This window comes from Populus euphratica, unplaced genomic scaffold (assembly GCF_000495115.2).
Source record: "Populus euphratica unplaced genomic scaffold, PopEup_1.0 scaffold122.1, whole genome shotgun sequence".
NCBI lineage: Eukaryota > Viridiplantae > Streptophyta > Magnoliopsida > Malpighiales > Salicaceae > Populus > Populus euphratica.
Window position 1 is genome coordinate 9,637 of NW_011499980.1, and position 18,483 is coordinate 28,119.

The 18,483-nt window shown below is 33.7% G+C and overlaps 1 protein-coding gene across 1 annotated transcript; it reads right to left on the bottom strand.

Annotated features, from left to right (window-relative positions):
* Positions 1-866: 866 nt before the first annotated feature.
* LOC105139711 (alpha,alpha-trehalose-phosphate synthase [UDP-forming] 1-like) lies at positions 867-14,225 on the bottom strand. The gene is given in 17 exon segments (XM_011046267.1): positions 867-1,915; positions 2,653-2,751; positions 2,860-2,990; positions 3,089-3,176; positions 3,256-3,378; positions 3,457-3,633; positions 4,414-4,531; positions 5,340-5,527; positions 6,251-6,351; positions 8,267-8,315; positions 9,125-9,213; positions 10,723-10,873; positions 11,470-11,571; positions 11,716-11,830; positions 12,660-13,048; positions 13,130-13,227; positions 13,482-14,225. Coding segments are annotated over 17 exon segments (2,775 nt in total). The 5' UTR covers positions 13,849-14,225; the 3' UTR covers positions 867-1,525.
* Positions 14,226-18,483: the final 4,258 nt, after the last annotated feature.

The window sequence follows — 18,483 nt, forward strand, 5'->3', positions numbered from 1 at the left end:
AAATTATTAAACCATGTAAATTTCATGAATTTCATGTATGCACTTATATGATTGATTATATTTATTACACACATATTATACACACACACTTTGACCAATTGGTTCTATATTATCAATAAAAACTAAAGTTTTCAAGTCCCAACCCGAAACTACAAAGATATAGAGAAAAAACTTTGATATTTTTTGAAAAATTTGTAATTCAATAACCTAATTTGAAAAGGTTAGTCTACAACAATTTTTAAATACAAGAAAAAATTGTGATTGATAAGTCCTATATATAAAAAGAAAATTAGAGAAAATCATGATTAGAAACTTCTCGGTTAAATATGAGTACGTTCCCGAATTTTATTGGAAATTTAGGTAACAAGACCTTCAGAACATTTTATTAAAATTCCAGTTTGATATAATAACAGGATAAAACAAGATTGTTTTCATTAGTTTGGCTTCTTCGTATATTTCTTTGCCAGCTTGGTCTTGCTCTATAAACATAAAGATATTATTTTTATATAAATTATAGCCTCTGTCATGCCCCGATGTAACTTTATTTGACAAAATTAATGCAATGAAAAATGCACATATAATAATTTAGTTACTGTTCACTAGTACAATTTCTTTCTTCTGCTCAAAATCGAAAGTTAACTTGAGAACTAAAATAAAAAAAAAGAAAAGTACAACCATTTGAGTTATGTTATTTATTTACTTGTAATCCAACGGGTTAAATTTTAGATTTAATTCTTAATAATTATAAGTTTTAAATTTCAAAATCACTAAAAATTTATACAATTATTAATTTTAAAAATTATAAAATTAATCAGTTCCATATATAAACTAGTTAAGACAATAATATTTAAATAAAAATTTCATTATGCAATGGAAGTACAAAAGTCACATAAATATTAACTTCTTGTGCCATTGTTCTCTCGGTTTTTACACATCGTACTCGTCCCCGAAAACATGCCCGCTTTAACAGGCTAAATCTCTGCCTGGTCCCTAAGGACGGTATCACTGTTTTCAGGACTCAAAGCACACAAGCATTACACAGGGACATCAATATTTCTTTAATGGATAGACTAAAGGGTATGACAGTTCTTGTACACACTATACACACGCAGGAGAAGCAAACAAGCTTCATTTACTAACACAACTGCTGTTTTGCGAGTACTCATTCCAAAATCTGGGACGAAAATAAACATTAGGAACGATAGAAGCAAAAGAACGGAAATGAAGAAGCTGAGGCTATAAGAGTTCTCTTCCTCAAATCTTTCAACAAAGGTCTCACTGCGGTGGCTTGCTGCTCTTTCTTTTTCTTCTTGTTTTTAATCTTTTATCTTTTTCTTGGTTCTCGGTACCGTGCCTTTGCTTATGTGAGGCTAACTATTGATGTTACAACATTCGAACCTATAAAGGACTGTTTCTGTTGCCTCACCATTCCTGCCTTCAAGAACCACACCTGGTTGTTGAACTCTGAGTGGACGCTTTACCATTTGCAGGCGAGAAACATTTCTCGACTTCAGCACTACTAGTCTCACGTAGATGCATTGGCTAATTTCACGAGGAAGGACACAACATCATCGGATGATCCAAGTAGATAGCGAGCATTTGTGCGGGTTCGACCAACAGAACAGGAGAAGTAATTATCTCCCTTGAGATCAAGCACGTTCCATGAAATCTTTTCTGCTGATGGCTCTCGCCCTCGCCCGCTCCCACAGCCATGGTTAGCTGTTCTCTTCTCGGGATTTAGTAAAGGTCGCTGTGCCTTACCTTGAGATGATTTAGACACGCTTCTAATGGTTGGAAGCTTCATAGAAGGTCGTCTATCAATGGGCGATTTTAGTCCATCATTTTGCTTAGTTCTTGCAACAGCTAAGCTATCAGAAGGGAGCTCTGGCTCAAAGAAGGTGTACACATCTTCATCCTGAAGATGAAGTACATGATAATGAGATTCCACCAATTAAAATGCAACCACACCAAATCAACAGACACGTTTTCCATCGAACAGTAGATGAGACAGAGACGGTTAATTTATAAAGAACTTACTTAAGACCTGAATTGAGAACGGGTTTTGCAAACAGGTAATAGTCAACTAAATTCCAGAAGGTGTTCTGTGAACAAGGCTGTTGCGGGATTATTAGAGGATGGTCAGATAGATCTGACATCTAAGGTTTATGTGCATCCTATCAATGACCAATACCATATTTGAGAAATATGCACACGGAGATGAGGAATGGTTTACATGAATGCTCCACATTTGAGCTAATGAGCCATTTGAAGGGCAAAGGGTACTCCGTACATCTTGGAAGTAAATCTAAGACGGGTTTTAAAAAAGATGATCTAGAAAGCATTGTCATTGCTGTCATATTGAATCCTCAAGCAAGTTTATTCAAGCTGCCAACAAAGAAACTTTTGCAACATGATTATCACATTAGTTATTTAATAATTTCAGTTTTCCGACTTAATAAAATGCACAATAATTCCCATTTATGACACAATATAAGCCTATTATAAGCAAAATCAATGTGTAAAATAAATCCAGCATGATCACCACTTATCCAAGTACATAGACCAAGTCTTGAAAACCAACATCAGACTGAGATTTTGGTCTCCCAGGATTCTGCTTAATATTGATAGAGAGATTAAAGTTGATGAAATTACCTTTCCCAGAAAATGGCCAATGCATAGGACATAATCAATTGGTGTTGTCATGGATTTACTATGGACAATCTCTCCCAGTATACGATCAATAGCAGCACCCTGAATAAATACAAAGCTGTCATATACAAAACAAACAAGTATCGTACTAGAACAATGAAAAATTTTAGTGGTGTCAATAATTTTAACTACTATCAATCACAACGTTACCTTTGTAACACCAACTGCTCGAACCTCAACTGATCGACTCCCTTGGACCACATCAACAGAGGCATTTGAAATTGGGCCTGTCCAGAGGTGTTGCAACATATCCCTTGCTTGAAGCCTCCCAAATTCAACATCTACCATCATAATAATATCAGAACAAAACAACAATGAAGCAAGCAGAGATAAATAAATTTCAAAATTTAGCTGGTCCAAATTCCAAAAAGACACGTACCTGCATACTTGTAACTCCATACAAGTGATGTTTCACGGGGATCAAAATGCGATCGGGGAGTACGTTCTGTGAAGTACTCAAAAACATGCTGAAAAGAAGTGAAAAGTGTCATATAGCTATAGGCAAGAATGAATAAGTAAAAATGAATGCTATTATAACAGAAGTACCTTCACACTGTCAACCCATTCCATATTTAAGTGTTCAGGCATTGTTGTCATCCAATCTCCCTTTGTAAGTCGCAAAAACATTCCATGTTCTGCTGCCAACCACATGTCATACTCCCCAAAGTTCTGAGGAAGAGATAAGACTTGGTTAAGACATTTTCATAACAGGGTAAATAGGAAATTAATGTGAAATAGAGAAAATACATCATCTAATGTTTTTCGGTCACTCCCACTGAGAACAACAATGGTTGTCTTTGGATCACTGCAAAGTGCTGTCAATGCTTCTTTCAACTCTGGGTGCAATTTAAGTTCCATTTCTTTAATTTGATCAGCTCGTCTCCCAGGAGTGTCTGCCGGCTCAGTCAATGTTGCATTGAATCCCTGTAGTGTACACACCAATCATATGAAGGCAGAAAGCAAGCACAGAAACATTTTTAAAACAATTAAAATCAGGTACATAAACCATATATTAAACTATGATGAAAATTTCCCAAAATCCACATTACGATTTCAACATCATGTTGGAAAGAAGAAAAGCACATGTTTAATATGACAGGTAACTCCTATTTAATATGTTCCAGGGTTATGCTTTGTTCAGAAAAATAGCAGAAATATTCATGTCATGAATTCATTTTGTTGCGAATTTATTTATTATTGAGGCAATGGGTGATGCCATGATGATCACCATGTAAAATAGATGAGAAATTTGACCTTATCCATCACTTGAAGGCTGCTTCACTCAACATAATTCAGATGTAATTTTTAAAACGGTGCTAGTAGGCTTTAAGGCATGGAATAGAGGTAGAAATTGGTGCTTTCTCCAAGATCTAAAACTTTCATTTTCAGCTCAACCTTGAGTGATTTAATGTTTTATTTAATTGCATTAGTTTGGTGCGTGTGTGAGTGTTGACTCAGCATACTCCTCTACAACCTGGGACACAGAATACCATTAACAGGCTAAAGAAAAAAACTAAAATGAAGGACATAAAATTCTTTAAAGAAATGGATTGTCTAGATTCCTAACAGAACAAAGTTGCACAAATTCTGGCATGTGTCTAAATATACTTGTAACAGGATTTCTTATTTTGAGCCGAGACAATGATTTTTTTCAAACTTAAAAAGAGCAGACCAGTAATTATATATGTAAAAAAAGCAGCGTACCAGTATGAGCAATCGATTAGTAGACTGCAAATAACGACTAATTGCATCTTCTTCTGGAAGTGCAGGTGGCACTTGCTTGGTCCTTAGTTGTGCCTCGATAACTGTATCATCTAGTTCACTGTATGGAAAATATTCAAAAATCAAAGTTTAGCACCACAAAATGAAAGTTGAAAAGCTGGAAATTTCTATTCTTGTTTTCATAAAGACTGCACAATATCAAAATAGCCACATTAAATATTAAAGTTTTCATACAGCAGTACTACACATTTCCAAGTTGAATTATGATAATTAGCAATATGATACTTGACAATATTTGCTAAACAAAAACACCAGAAGATTTTCATTTTCACATACTTAACGAGTCTATTCATCACTATTTAAAGGTTATTGGTACTGATCAATTATTTCCAGTTATACTTCACCCTATACACGTGGTATGGTCATTTATTAGCATGCACCAACAGCATTCAAAAGTAAAAAACTAATTAAAGGCCATAATATTGAAATCAATTTCACTTATCCAGACTTAATCTATCCTCCTCCTTCATAGGTGCTAAAGAATAAATCTGCAAGGTCTCCCACAAAACCTTATGCACATGGAAAAAAAAAAGCCTTCTCTGTGAAGCAAGCAGCCAGATTAGCGAATATCATGAAACACAATTTCTCAAATTCAAGTGCGTAAAAGCACAATAGAAGTGTGTACTCTGATGCATTGCATCAGAGAAAGAAGGTAGTTCTTTAGGACAAGGTTATGATAGCACAGAGGGGTTTCATTTAACAGGTTTCTTCCACGCAGTGAACTCATAAGCCCCCTAATTGCAATAGAAAAATAATTTCAACCTAGTTACCGATGTCCACAAAGGTTTTAAGACCTAAAGTACTTTTGGTCTTTTTCTCAAAGATAATTTCTGCTATTACAAGTGTACCTCACAAAAGTTTCAGCCCATTCTTGAGCAGTGTGGGTTGTCACATGGAAAAAGTTGTGGCGATGTCGCTTCTCTCTTTCTTCAGGGGACATAGTTAGAGCTTGGCGTATTGAATCAGCAACTTCAGTGATGTTCCAAGGATTCACAAGGATTGCTCCAGCACCTAGAGATTGGGCTGCACCTGCGAACTACAAAAATACAAAAAGCCTGCTTTTTTTAAGACTGGGAGATTATAATCCATAAAATACAGATAGTAATTATTCAAATATACAGCTATTGACAATTTATAACATATGATTGATTTTCATTCCAAATCAATGCAGAAAAACACAGCATCAAGGTTTGATGTTCATGGAGCTTGTATTTGGTCATCAGTAGATAAATAACTCCACATGTATTGCTGAGATCAAAATCATAGAGCTTCACTATGGAATCCTGCACAAGTCAAAATCATATACTACAATTTAAAAACCAAGTCTTCTGCCTCTGAAGTTTGTGGGAATTCCAGTCTCATTTTTACCAAATTACTTCACAGGAAGTAAAAAAAACAAATTGTGATATATTTCGAAAACTGATATATGTCCTCCATTAGTTATTTGGAAGAAAAAGAAACTTTTGTTCACTAACTTCAACATTAAATTTATTTTCCAAGCGATTGATGATTATGTTTATGAAAGTTGCTGCTTGTTGCTACATGAGCAAATATCATGGAAGGTGTCAGATCCAGCCATGTCAAGCCAAAACGTTAAGGCAATAAAAAGAAAGAGATCCATTAAAAGGATACACCAATAGTTACATAAAAATGACAAGAAGACTAACAAAACTACGTTTTCGCACTTGCATGAGACAAACAACATCACAAATTTTAGATAAAATCCAGACATCATACATTTTAACTCATCTGTAATTACCTCACTAAGAATGAGCACACCTTTCTTCGAATCTTGACATGCTACAAACTCATAACTGACGAGATTCATTCCATCCCTTAAAGAAGTTACAAGAGCAACATCTGCAAAGGGAGAGACAAAACATTATGGGGAATGACAAATTATCATCTGCAAAACAGATCAGGTTTCTTGTATGTTCATTCCATTTCCAATAACAATACAATTAAACCAGTGAGATTTCCGCATTTAGGAGAAAACATTGTGGATTTTCACTGTGATTAACACTGTCAACATTCTGAAACAAAGTTCTAGTTGTTGAAGCTTGCCCAAAGTCTAAAATGAAAGCATTTCCAGACCTCTATACATTGATATTTATACATTGTCTGATTTCAAATCTTCTAACTTCATGAATTGACTGTAAATCTGACACTATGTGGTACCCTAGAACAGATGGCATACCTTCATAGTCAATTCTTGGAAGAATGGCATTTCACAAGTAATAAGAAGATGAGACTCAAACATTAAACAATAGCATACAATCCTGCTTGGAAGTATGTCATTTCCAGTTAGAGCAGTTAATAGATGAGGAAAGGCACATATTCAAATAGTGAAGATGAGCAGAGTACAATATGAATGTGTAAATAACATAACTTGTGAACAAATAGGACTTCTTACAAAAAGATTTGCTCATAAAAATATATACATAAATGTGCGCACGCGTGCGAGTGCATGCATAAATGTATGTGTCCACTCCATTTAGAAGAGAGTGGGTGACATTGCTGTTCAGATGAACATTGTCTTGAACAAACTCCATCTCTATCCTAATAATGAGCTAACATCCAAGAGATGCAAATGCGTTTGGAACAGTTTGCAGGAACAAAAACCAAAGTGATGTCAATTTTAGTATCATCATATCGTAGTCATTGTCTTGGGTTTTGATAATATTTATGTAACAATTCTTGATAAGTAGAATGAAATGCACAAAGGATATTCTACTAAACACACACAAGCACAGACAGTGCACAAACACAAATTGATGTCTCAAACTGATAATATTCTAGTTGCATTCCACTTCATCAGTTTAAACTTATTATTTAGCTTTACTGATGATTTAGCTTTTGAAGTCATTCCCAACCCTGCTTATATAAATGCAGCTATCCAGGAAATATTCGCACTCCCACTTGCACATCCATTCCATTATATACAAATGTGTGCTATGTGGCTTTTCAGAAAAGAACCATTTTAAACGAGGATCCTGTTGCCGTCCAATAAATAAGGTAGCATCTAACTGATGCAAGAGTTTGAAACATAGGCTGCAGGCTGCAGTCTGAATAACCAGCAAGGATGTGAACTTTAGTGTTGGCTGTCATTTCCATCTTTACCTTGTCATTATTGTTGTTGTTATCATTACATTTATCATTAATAATTAATCTGCAGTGCTTCTAAATGATGGAGAATTTGCTCTGTTTGATACTTCATTGCCACATAGCAAGATTTACTGTGGAAATGGTAAGAAGGATTAAAAACTTTAAAATGACTGGTAAAGGAAATGGGGGGAAATTAAATAAATTCAGAAGATAAACTTAACCAAATTCAGGGAAATAAACATCCAAATCCGAAGATTATAGCACATGATCAATCTATAGGTCAAAAATATTTCAATAAAACAAATTTGTGTGCTGCCCATATGCACTTAGCCACATGGTAGTTGCCAAAACAGGAATGTTTATCTCTTACATGCCATCTGTATTTAATAAGATACTTGTCAATTGTGGGTAAAAGCTTAAGTTACAAATAAGATTTTCTTAAAAACAGGTCTATAAAGGTTAAAATAAGGGCATCATGATTAAGAGTCTTTTACTGAAACCATATTTGACAATTGGTAATAAGAACCACTAATATTGGCTGCTCCATTGTTTTCAGTTGCAGAAATATCATTAAGGTTAATCTTACGCAGAAATTGAAAAAACTATAAAAAAAAATTCCAAAAAAAATGAAGATAGTAGGAAAACCTAAGTTAAAGGATGAAAAAATTACCAGTAACTGCATATAAAGCACACAAGGCAGGGAAGTCGAGAGAGCGATCCTGCAAGCACAAAAGAAACTGCTTCAGGAATTTCCCATTAATGATCCCCAGATGCAAGATTAAATCATTAGAAGATGACTCAGAAAAAAACAAGGCATTTTTTCAGGAGCAGAGTATAAATCTTTAAAGAAGTTCTAATACTACAATAAAATCTCCCACAGGCAAGCAGAAACCAAGCCAAGGTCTTCAGATTCCTCTTATTTATAAACCACCCAGCTCAAAAACTGGCATCTTGTTATCTGTTTCTTTTCTTTTTCTTTTTCCCCCCCATACTGTATTGCTCTTTTTCTTTTTCCCCCCCATACTGTATTGTTTTATTGAGACCTGAAAAAAACTTCGCACACAAAAAATGTTCTCTCCCACATAAAATCCTTTAGTTTTCTCAAAACGTTTTCTCAATGGCTTCCACTTCCATTGGACATAGAATGTAAAAACATTCAATTATGTTTGGCTATAGCTTCGTATGCCAGGATTTTCCTTTCAATATGAAGGCCAAATGCCCTTTGGCTCATCCTTTTTTTCTGAAACAGAGATCTGCATGAGAGTTCTTATTTTTATATTCAAATACGAGGCAAAATGTTTATGGTGGCTAGGTATTTTATTCACGTATTTGGTTTAGACACAAGTAAATTTCCAGCAGAGATTCATTTCTAAAAAGTATCGCAAGAAGCTAGAAATGAGATCAACATACAGCCAATGATAAATTTACTCCTTTCAAATAGTAATTTGTCAAGCCAACAAGCAATCTATAATGCACCTCAAAATTTTCATTTACAATCCAACATTGAGTTGAAAAATAAAAAACATACCAGGTGGTGTATTGGAACAGCAGTTAATGTTCCAAATCTGCCATTAATGCGTCCAACAATTTCATGAACTTGGCTTGTAAGTTTTTGATCTGTGAATATAACAAGAAAAACTTGCTCATTTATCTTTTTCGAGAAGGCACAAAAGCCACAGTTTAGAATGCTACACAAGGCCAAGAGTCAATAATCTGTTATCATGGCTGAGACAGCAACAAGCACATCAAAATCAATAAAGCCTAACGTTGCTGATACAAATACACTAGAAGACAAAAAAAATCGATGCACCTCGAATGACATATCAGAAGAAATGAAATTAAGGAAATCTAAACTCAGTTTGCAAGTAACCAATGAATTTATCAAGGGAATAATAACGAGATAAGAGTCAAAAACACTACTACAAAACACAAAATATTACTAAACTAGAAAATCTTGAGTTTTCTCATAGGTGTTACTAACTTCTATAAGCACCTAAGATCAACAACTCAATAAAGATAGTATCTCTATCTACCATTATATATATTTGGGAGCATTCTCTCATGCATTTTTTTCACTCTCCTCTGTCCCTTGTATATTAATGTTTTCCCTCACATGTCATTTTTCTAATTTTGAAAAGAAATGCCCTCAAACCAAAGGAAAAAAAAAGAAAGAAACATAAAAAAATTATAAATTAATTTTAAAAGTTAATAGAACTAGGAAAACCTAGAAACTAAAAAAGAAATGAAACATAAAGAATAGAATTGAAAAAACTAGGAAATTAAGAACTTGGAACATCCCAATATAAAAATGAACTAAATCATAAAAAATATAAAAAACATTGAAAACAAGTGAAAATTTTGAAAACCAACATCAAGCAAGACCCTTTTGGGATTTTCCTTGGCTTTTCAAGTTTTTGTTTTAATTTTTGAAAATGAAATTTTCATTTTTTTCTAACTTTTTTAAAATTAATTTTTCTGACATTTTCATTCAAAAAGTGAGAAAAGGTTGTATGAGAAAAAATACAAAAATATAAGGGCATGTGAGTAAATAATTCCTAAAATAGCATTTAATATGTCCAATTTATTAGGGTAGCTAAATCAATTGACCCCAACTCAATATTTTGAACGTAACTCGCAATGGGCAATAACCTCATGTAATTGTGGTATGATGGCATGCTCAAGAGTTGAGATCCAGCTTTCATGTTCACATTCCTCATTTTCTTTTTGAGTGCCAGCTGAAGGCTCGAGCTAACTCTAGTTGTAAGGCCTGAGGTGAGGATTTCCATAGAGACCTTAGGTTCAATTTACAGTGACCTCCACTATAGAGAAAAATTGAAAAAGAAAAAACCAGAAAAATATAAATGTACCTTCTATCATTTAAGAAAAAATAGTGACATAAGCAGTGCAATTTGGAACATTTTTGTACACATAGGACACAACCAGTGCTTAGTAGCAAAGATCGAACTTGATTCCCAGACCTTTTCTTTTGTAGCATTTATTGTTTTGGCATATGGGACAACATAACTCTTAAAGACATAAATTCCACAGAACAGTCAGTTTGAAATGCCAACATGATGATGACTAATGTCATATATGGAACTGTATCAGGGGTGTTAGAAATCATACACTCAGGAACATCTGTTCTTGTTGGCACAGCAATCTGCAGTAGAACAACTTTATCACGCCAGACAGAATTCTCCTCGAGAAATTTTTCAAATGCAAGAATCTTCTGTGGAATTCCTTTAATCATATCAAGGCGGTCAACACCAAGCATTACCTGTTAATTATAATAATTTCAGCGGGAATGAGATTGTAGAATATAATCTAATGACATGGTTTGTGAGAAAAAAGGGATGACAGCGTGATAGAACCTAAACCTTAAAAGTTAAAAGACGTAAGTTAATTACATGAAGGTTTAATTCTATAAAGATCAGAACAAATGACCATGAGGTTCTTATGGTGTAGTGCTCATTTCAGAATATGCTAGTCTTGGTGCTGGAGCCTGGAGCTAGTTAATCATTTTAAAAAATATGGGTCAAAAACAGCTGACCATCATCTTCTTTTCTTCTTTTTCCCCTCAAATACTTTAGTAATGAGAACTGACTGTCCAAGTGTTCATGAGAAACAAAATTCAACTGATATGAAATAAAACAGAAATTCAAATTATGTATGATTGGCAGGTGGCACTGGAGGTTCTCCAAGTTCCCATGGCCAACAAAAATCAGAGATCCCATTTCATGCCTATTACATATGTTTCAGGTACTTCAAATCATATACTCATGCAATAAATGTCAGGTTCATAATTGAAAAACATATAGGTTTCAACTACCATATTTTAGAAAATGAACTTAATCAAGTAAAGATCAGATCTACCTTTCGGCCAGCAAATCTTTCCTTCAGCTCTTTGATGTGTTCCTGGACTTGAGTGAGTTCAAGAGCTCTTATGAACCGATCTGAGTCTATCCCAATGGGAAACTGATTACAAGAAGATGAAAGAGCATGATTAGTATAACATGAGTAGAACCTTATTTGCTAATGCTTTGGTGCACCACCAAAAATTGAGTGACTCGGTGAAAAAAGGCAAGGGGAATTCAAATGAATAGTTCTACTCAAACATACCGCAGCAACTCGAGTCAGCCTCCCTTGATCCTCAACGCCTTCAGGTGTGCCCTCTAGCCCAAGAATGCGAGTACAAGCACTAACAAAATGTCTTGCATAGTCATAGGTGTGAAACCTGGAGGAAAAATTAAAATGTTAAGTTAAATTCATGAGTAATAATAAGTCTTAGCAAATACTGCAAGAATGCTCTTACATCCGAAGCAAAAAAAGAAAAAACCAAAAGGAAAAGGGGTCCTATTCATGTTACCATGAAATTAATTTGCAGTATCAAAAAAATATTAGTGAGTTTGAAAGCAAAATTCCTTCTATATTCAACAACCAAAAGTGGCCTCTAAAACCAAATGATTAAATGTCAAACTAAAGATAACCCTAGTTCCAGATTCCTACCTATACAAACCCTGGACACAGAGCCACCCCATATTTCATTCAATAATGCTAGATTTAAAGACCCTACATCAAAATGTTCAGAGCAGTCAGTTATTTATGGAATCCTTTCCTAAATCACTAATTTTCCTCTAGCTTCCCTCATTAACTGTAACTACCAAAACTCAGATAAAGTTCAATCTGATGATTTCAAGCCTAAATGCACTTCAACTTTTTGTTTGCCTGCCACCAAAAAACAAACAAACAAGGAATCTCATTGGATCATTAGGTTTCATTCGCACTTGTCTCTAAATAGACAAGGAAGTTCAGAAGAGGAACAGAAATAAAGTCCCTTGCATTAATTACGTGTACAGTGAACACAAGAGATACTAACTCGGGTGGAGGGTGCAAAATATGGAAATGATGAATGAATGAACCATTCTAGTTTAATTGAATTTCAAACAATTTACAAATCCAGCCATTTTCCCTTGTCAATGTTTAACCGTATCAACATACTGGCAAAGCTAAAATGGAATGCTATATATGATATAAGAGACTTGCATTACATAAGTGAAACTTACCCAACTAAATCGGCTGCAAGAACAGAACGTAGTAGGTCTGATCGAGATGGGAGCGTCCTATGGATTTCAGAAGAAGGAAAGGGTGTGTGGAGAAACCAACCAACTTTCATATTATTATTGTATTCCTTAAGGCATTTTGGGAGGTACATCAAATGGTAATCATGGCACCAGACAACATCACCCTCCTCATAGTGCTGATTCACCACATCAGCAAACATTTGGTTTGCCTTCTTATACGCAGCAAACTGAGACTGGAAACTTCTGGTGGTGGCAAGTCGATCTTCTTGTGGAAGCCCAAGGTAATGAAAGAGGGGCCACAATATATTGTTGCATTAGCCATTATAATATTGATGAACAATCTCTTCCTCAAGGAATACCGGAATACACCTCTGCAATAATTGAAGAAGAGGAGAGAATCAGAAACTTTTGATTTGTTAAGTTCAAAAGGTTTCAGGCACAGAAAGTTCTACCTTTTCAGCCAAAGCTTCAGTAAGCGCCTTCTGGCCAACTTCATCTGGCACATTAACTCCAGCCCAACCAATCCATTTCGCCTCAAACTCCTTTACACCTTGGGTAACGTTGTCCGAAACACATCAGGTACATGATCACAAGAGGAATGAGAAAATGCAACAAAGATAAAATACAGAATTAAGTAGAGAACAAATCAGAGGAGATACAGAAGCCTGAACAGTTAGAATGAATAATTTCAATGACAAACCCAACTCGAGTATTATTAGTCTCAATTACTTTGGGGTCCACTACATGTATTGTTATTATCCATTCCATCAAATGGTTATAACAAAAATCAATGCAATTGCATACCTAGAAGAGCAGTGACTAAGCCCCCAGCACTTATCTCCAAAGACCATGAGTCTTCACCTCTTCTAACTGCAGATACAGGTAGTCTATTAGCTACCACCAACAGCCGTTGCCTTAAAGGCCTGACATCCAGCTTTTCATATCCCTCTGCGATATGACCTTCCAAGTATTGTTCGATTAATGAACTGTTTGAGCTGTCACCTTCTCGCGTGCGCAAATCATATTCACATGGTTCAGTTCCTCTATGGTTATCAGTTACCTCATTTGAATTGGCAGACCTGATACTTCTCCTTTGCTCTCTTATCTTTAAGAGCCGTCCGACACGACCTGAGTTAACGGTAGAGTTACCGTTGTACTGGTTTCCAGGCATACGCACACTTTAGTAACCCAACCTCCAATCAACAATTTGATGGGATAATGGTGTTTTCAGAGCAATTGAATCTCCTACATTTTTGTTTGAAAGTAAATTAAGTGCTCAGTAATCCCTATAAGCCACACAAAAATCTCAGTCCTAGTAAGTAAGACACTAAGAGAACTACATCAAATCATTGTCACATCTTAAAAAACAGAGTGAAACACATTTCTACGGCTGTATGAAATCCAATTATCGGGCTGAAATAAATGGCATGAGCATTTTTTGCATATTCATCAAACAAGACAAACACAAAATGACATAAGGGCAACGAGAAAGAGATAAAACAGAGAATGGGATCCACAGAATAGCACTGAAGCAACAAAAACGGGGTCTACAAAAAAATCCTAGCTATTTAAGCCAAAATATTTGAACCTTCTCATTCAAAAAATAAACCTCAAATATCCAAAAAAGCATCACCACCCTTTTTTCCAGTTCATGAAAGCAAGACTGACAGATTGGCAAAGCGCGGACAAGAAGAATCATAAGATCCACAGAAGCAATTCAATTTAGCACACAAAAACAGAGCCCTCTTTGTTTATTTTCACTCAGTTGAAAAGGTAAATACATTGCATGAACAGAAATACTACAAAACACTTCCTCCAACTTGAAAATCAAGTTGAGCTTAAAAACACAAACGCAAGTTAAAAAGAATCCAAGATATTCCAAACACAAAACATGAATTACAACTCAAACAAGAACGGCATCAATAACCCACCTAGGTAGGCAATACAAGAACTGGCTTGACAGTTGGCACCGGACTTTAGAGATTACAACAAAAAAAAAAAAAAACAAGGATTCGGTGAAAAAGACTGATCTTTTCACTCAATTGTGAAGCTATATTCGAATTTATAAAGATGGGTTTCAAGTAGAGAGAGAGAGAGAGAGATGGGAGAAAGAAAAACAAGAGGGAGCACAAAATCCCCGTGCAAGCTTTATAGGGTGCATCAAGATTCAGAAGCCATGCAAGGATTGTGTTTTTTTTAAAAAAAAATACACAATCTTTTATACCATCGAAAGGTATGTGATTAATTAAAATTTTGAGGTATGATTTTTAAGGAAATATCATTTACCACTATAATTTATTATGACATGTGTGGTTTTATATTTTAAAAATATTTTAAAATGTTTTAAAAAAATTTATTTCAAATTAATTTTTTAATATTTTTAGATTATTTAAAAATCAACTTCAACTATATTCTTAAACAAACTCTAGATAAAAATGATATTAATGAATAATATTAACCTTGAAAATTGGATAAGTATTCATTAGTTAAACAATCAATGTTAAAGATTAAAAAAATAGTTTTAAACAAAGAAAGAAAAATCCAATACATACATATATATATATATATATATATATATATATATATATATCATTTGGTGTGATTAATTGATATGCCTATTTGTTGGGGTTTGTAATTATAATACCTATTTATTTGCAACAACATTTTTAGTAATTTATTCCATTATTAGCAACCTTTATTGAGAAATACACAAGAACAAAGTTTAATCAAATGGATTAAAGCAATTAAGCAAATGGGTGCATTAATATTTCCTAGCATACTTACAACTTCATAATTTATTGTTTATTGAAAAATGCACAAGAGCAAATTTTACTATAAAGGAACTAGCACAAGTACCATGGCAAGTTTTATGCATGGAATTATGACGCATGATTTTCACATGTAACGGATTGCTTGGTAACTTCACCTGTAATGATTTGATTCTAGGATTGGTTTAAGCCGGTCTATTTTTTATTTTTTTTATCAAGATGATATTATTTTTAAAAAAGAATCCAAAAAAAAATTGATTTCCTATTCCATGAATCAAAACCCTTCAAAGGTTTCCTATTCGTTTTTTAATTCAGTAGTTGAGAGGAAATTCCTCCGAGTTTCCTTATGCCTACCCAAGCGAGTTTCATTGCAGGATTTATTTTCAATTATAAAATGTTGAAACTTTGACGGCTAGAATTATAAATCTAAGTGATTTGTGTGGTGATTTTTAAGTTTAGATTCTACTACTAATCTTCTGAAGAAGAAGATGGACGCACAAACTTAAATTTTAACTTCTGAAAAACTTAATTACTATTTTCACCTCTCTAATTAAGATGATGTCAACTTCAACCCCCAGATCCACATCGGTAAAGATTATTTAAACTGTTGAGAAGTAGAAGAATTAACCATACCGCACCAATAGCTTAAAGCGGTTGCATGTAAACATAGATTTTTAAACGTAAGCGGCCAACTGATGGCTAGAAATAATATCGTTTTCCACTAAGGCATCGATTCAATCATGAACTTATAATGGACCCAAAAAAAAGGCGATGACGGTGTCCTGGCCAGCCACGGGCTAAATACATGCTCTGAAAAGTGTTTACCTAAGTGAGTGGTGTCCAGCTGCCCCCACCTAGAAGAGGTCCTACAAAATCATGACTTTTTTAATATTTATGAGTTTAAGTTTTTTTAGGAAGATTTATATAATTATTAATTTTAAAATTTATAGATTTTTTTAATATTTATGAGTTTAAGTTTTTTTAAAAAGATTTATATAGTTATTAATTTAAAAATTTATAAAATTAGTTGGGTATCTGAATATCTATATTAATAATTAAAAAAAAATCAAGAATTAGCCCTCCAAAGAGAGGAAACACACGGGGAATTTCTGGGGGAGAACAGGGAAAACCGCGCTTTTTAGACAGTGACCATTTTTCAGAAAGCACCAAGGACGAGGAGACGAGATTGTTGGTTGGAATTTATTTCTCGACCACTCCCCACAGAGAAAAGAGAAAAGGCTAACGATTATATTTTTATCTATTTTTAAAAAATATATATATTTAAAAAAATTAATTTTTTATTTTAAATTAATATTTTTAAATTATTTTAATAACCTGATACTAAAAATAATTTTTTAAAAAAATATTTTAATATATTTTTAAATAAAAAATACTTTAAAAAATAAACATCTAAATACCCCAAACCAGCTAATATTATGCAATTATTAGCAGCCAGCTGATATGACGAGTAGAAATTCTACTTGCCATCATGCCACCCGCTCTCTTGAAGACAAGAATACCTAACAATTTCTAGCAGGAGAAATTGTTGAGTAAATACAAGTTGTTTCATGAATAGAGTTTATAAAAGCTCATCCGGATAAAATCAAACCACATAAACTCATAAAATCAATTGTTAAATCATAGAGAATATAACCCATTAAATGTTAAAATCTTTAGATAGAGAGGTTTGTATTTCCTAGAAATAACTTCTTTATCATCTTAAAAATATAAAAGAATTTTTATATTTGGTTTTGAATTTATCTCCTCATGAGCATTCATTCTCAACTGAAATCCAATATGCATCTCGTGTTAGAAAAATTTGTGTGTGTGCAGTGTAATCAATTGATTTTCAAGGGGAAATTACAAAGGACTCTACTTCTTGTATAATTAAACAATTAGACCAAACAATACAATATTAATAAATAAAAAAATTGATTTGAGATTAATTAGGAAATTCAGGATTTCTTAAATCATACTTTTCTTACAACTTAAAAGGAGACCTGGAGCAAGAAGGAATGCTTCTCTCAAGGGGGGGCCAAATGTCCATGGACTTGACAAAAAAAAGAGACCATATGTACCATCCAAACGGTTGATGTATACTGTTAGATGTGGAGTTTATCCCTATATTAGTGGCAGTCACTTTTTATGCCACCACCATTATTAGCAGTTAGTGTTTATCATCGTTAATTATTTTTTAAAAGATTTTTTATTTAAAAATATATTAAAATATTTTTTTTATATTTTTAAAAAATACATGAAAACAATAAAAAATATTTAAAAAATTAATTTAAATAAAAAAGTTTAATTTATTTTATAGAAAAACACCACGTGAAGCTTTACGTCAAACCCTGCCATATGCCACGCACTGTTGCTGTGACCGTTGGAGGCAGTAATTACGATGAGTAATACGGGTTGTGTTTTAAAATATTTTTTATTTAAAAATATATTAAAATAATATTTTTAATTTTTTAAAAAATATTTTTTAAATTAGTATAATAAAAAATATTAATTTAAAAAAATAAAAAAATAATTTTTTTTAAAACACAGAAAGTGAAAAAAAGCTCCCGCAATAGAAAAGATTGATCATCTGAAAGCTAAGTGTACCGCACTATATAGCTACTGAAATCCCTATCAGAACTTTGTCTATTCCATCATTAATGGGCCTCATTGGTTGGATTTTTTAAAGCATGGTGAATGCACAGACGCAACGACGACTTTAATTTCTCCTACTCTGAATTATAATCTCGGCACATAAAGTTTGAAAACCAGACTGGTGCATATTCTAAGCATGCTCAGGGCAAAAAAATGCCTTGGCCAAAAAGAATTGCGCATGAGAATGAGAAGAACAAGTGGATGCAATCAAGATGACATCGATAATCCAGAGAGCAACACATGAGCATAGAAATTTGGATTCTAATAAATATGCTGTTTGTAATAGCATATTAACAGAAAATAATACCATATTAATCTGTTCTGGGAGCGTTTACCTTCTTCATTGGCATGTTGATGCAGAGGAAAATACTTTTTCGGTCCTGAGA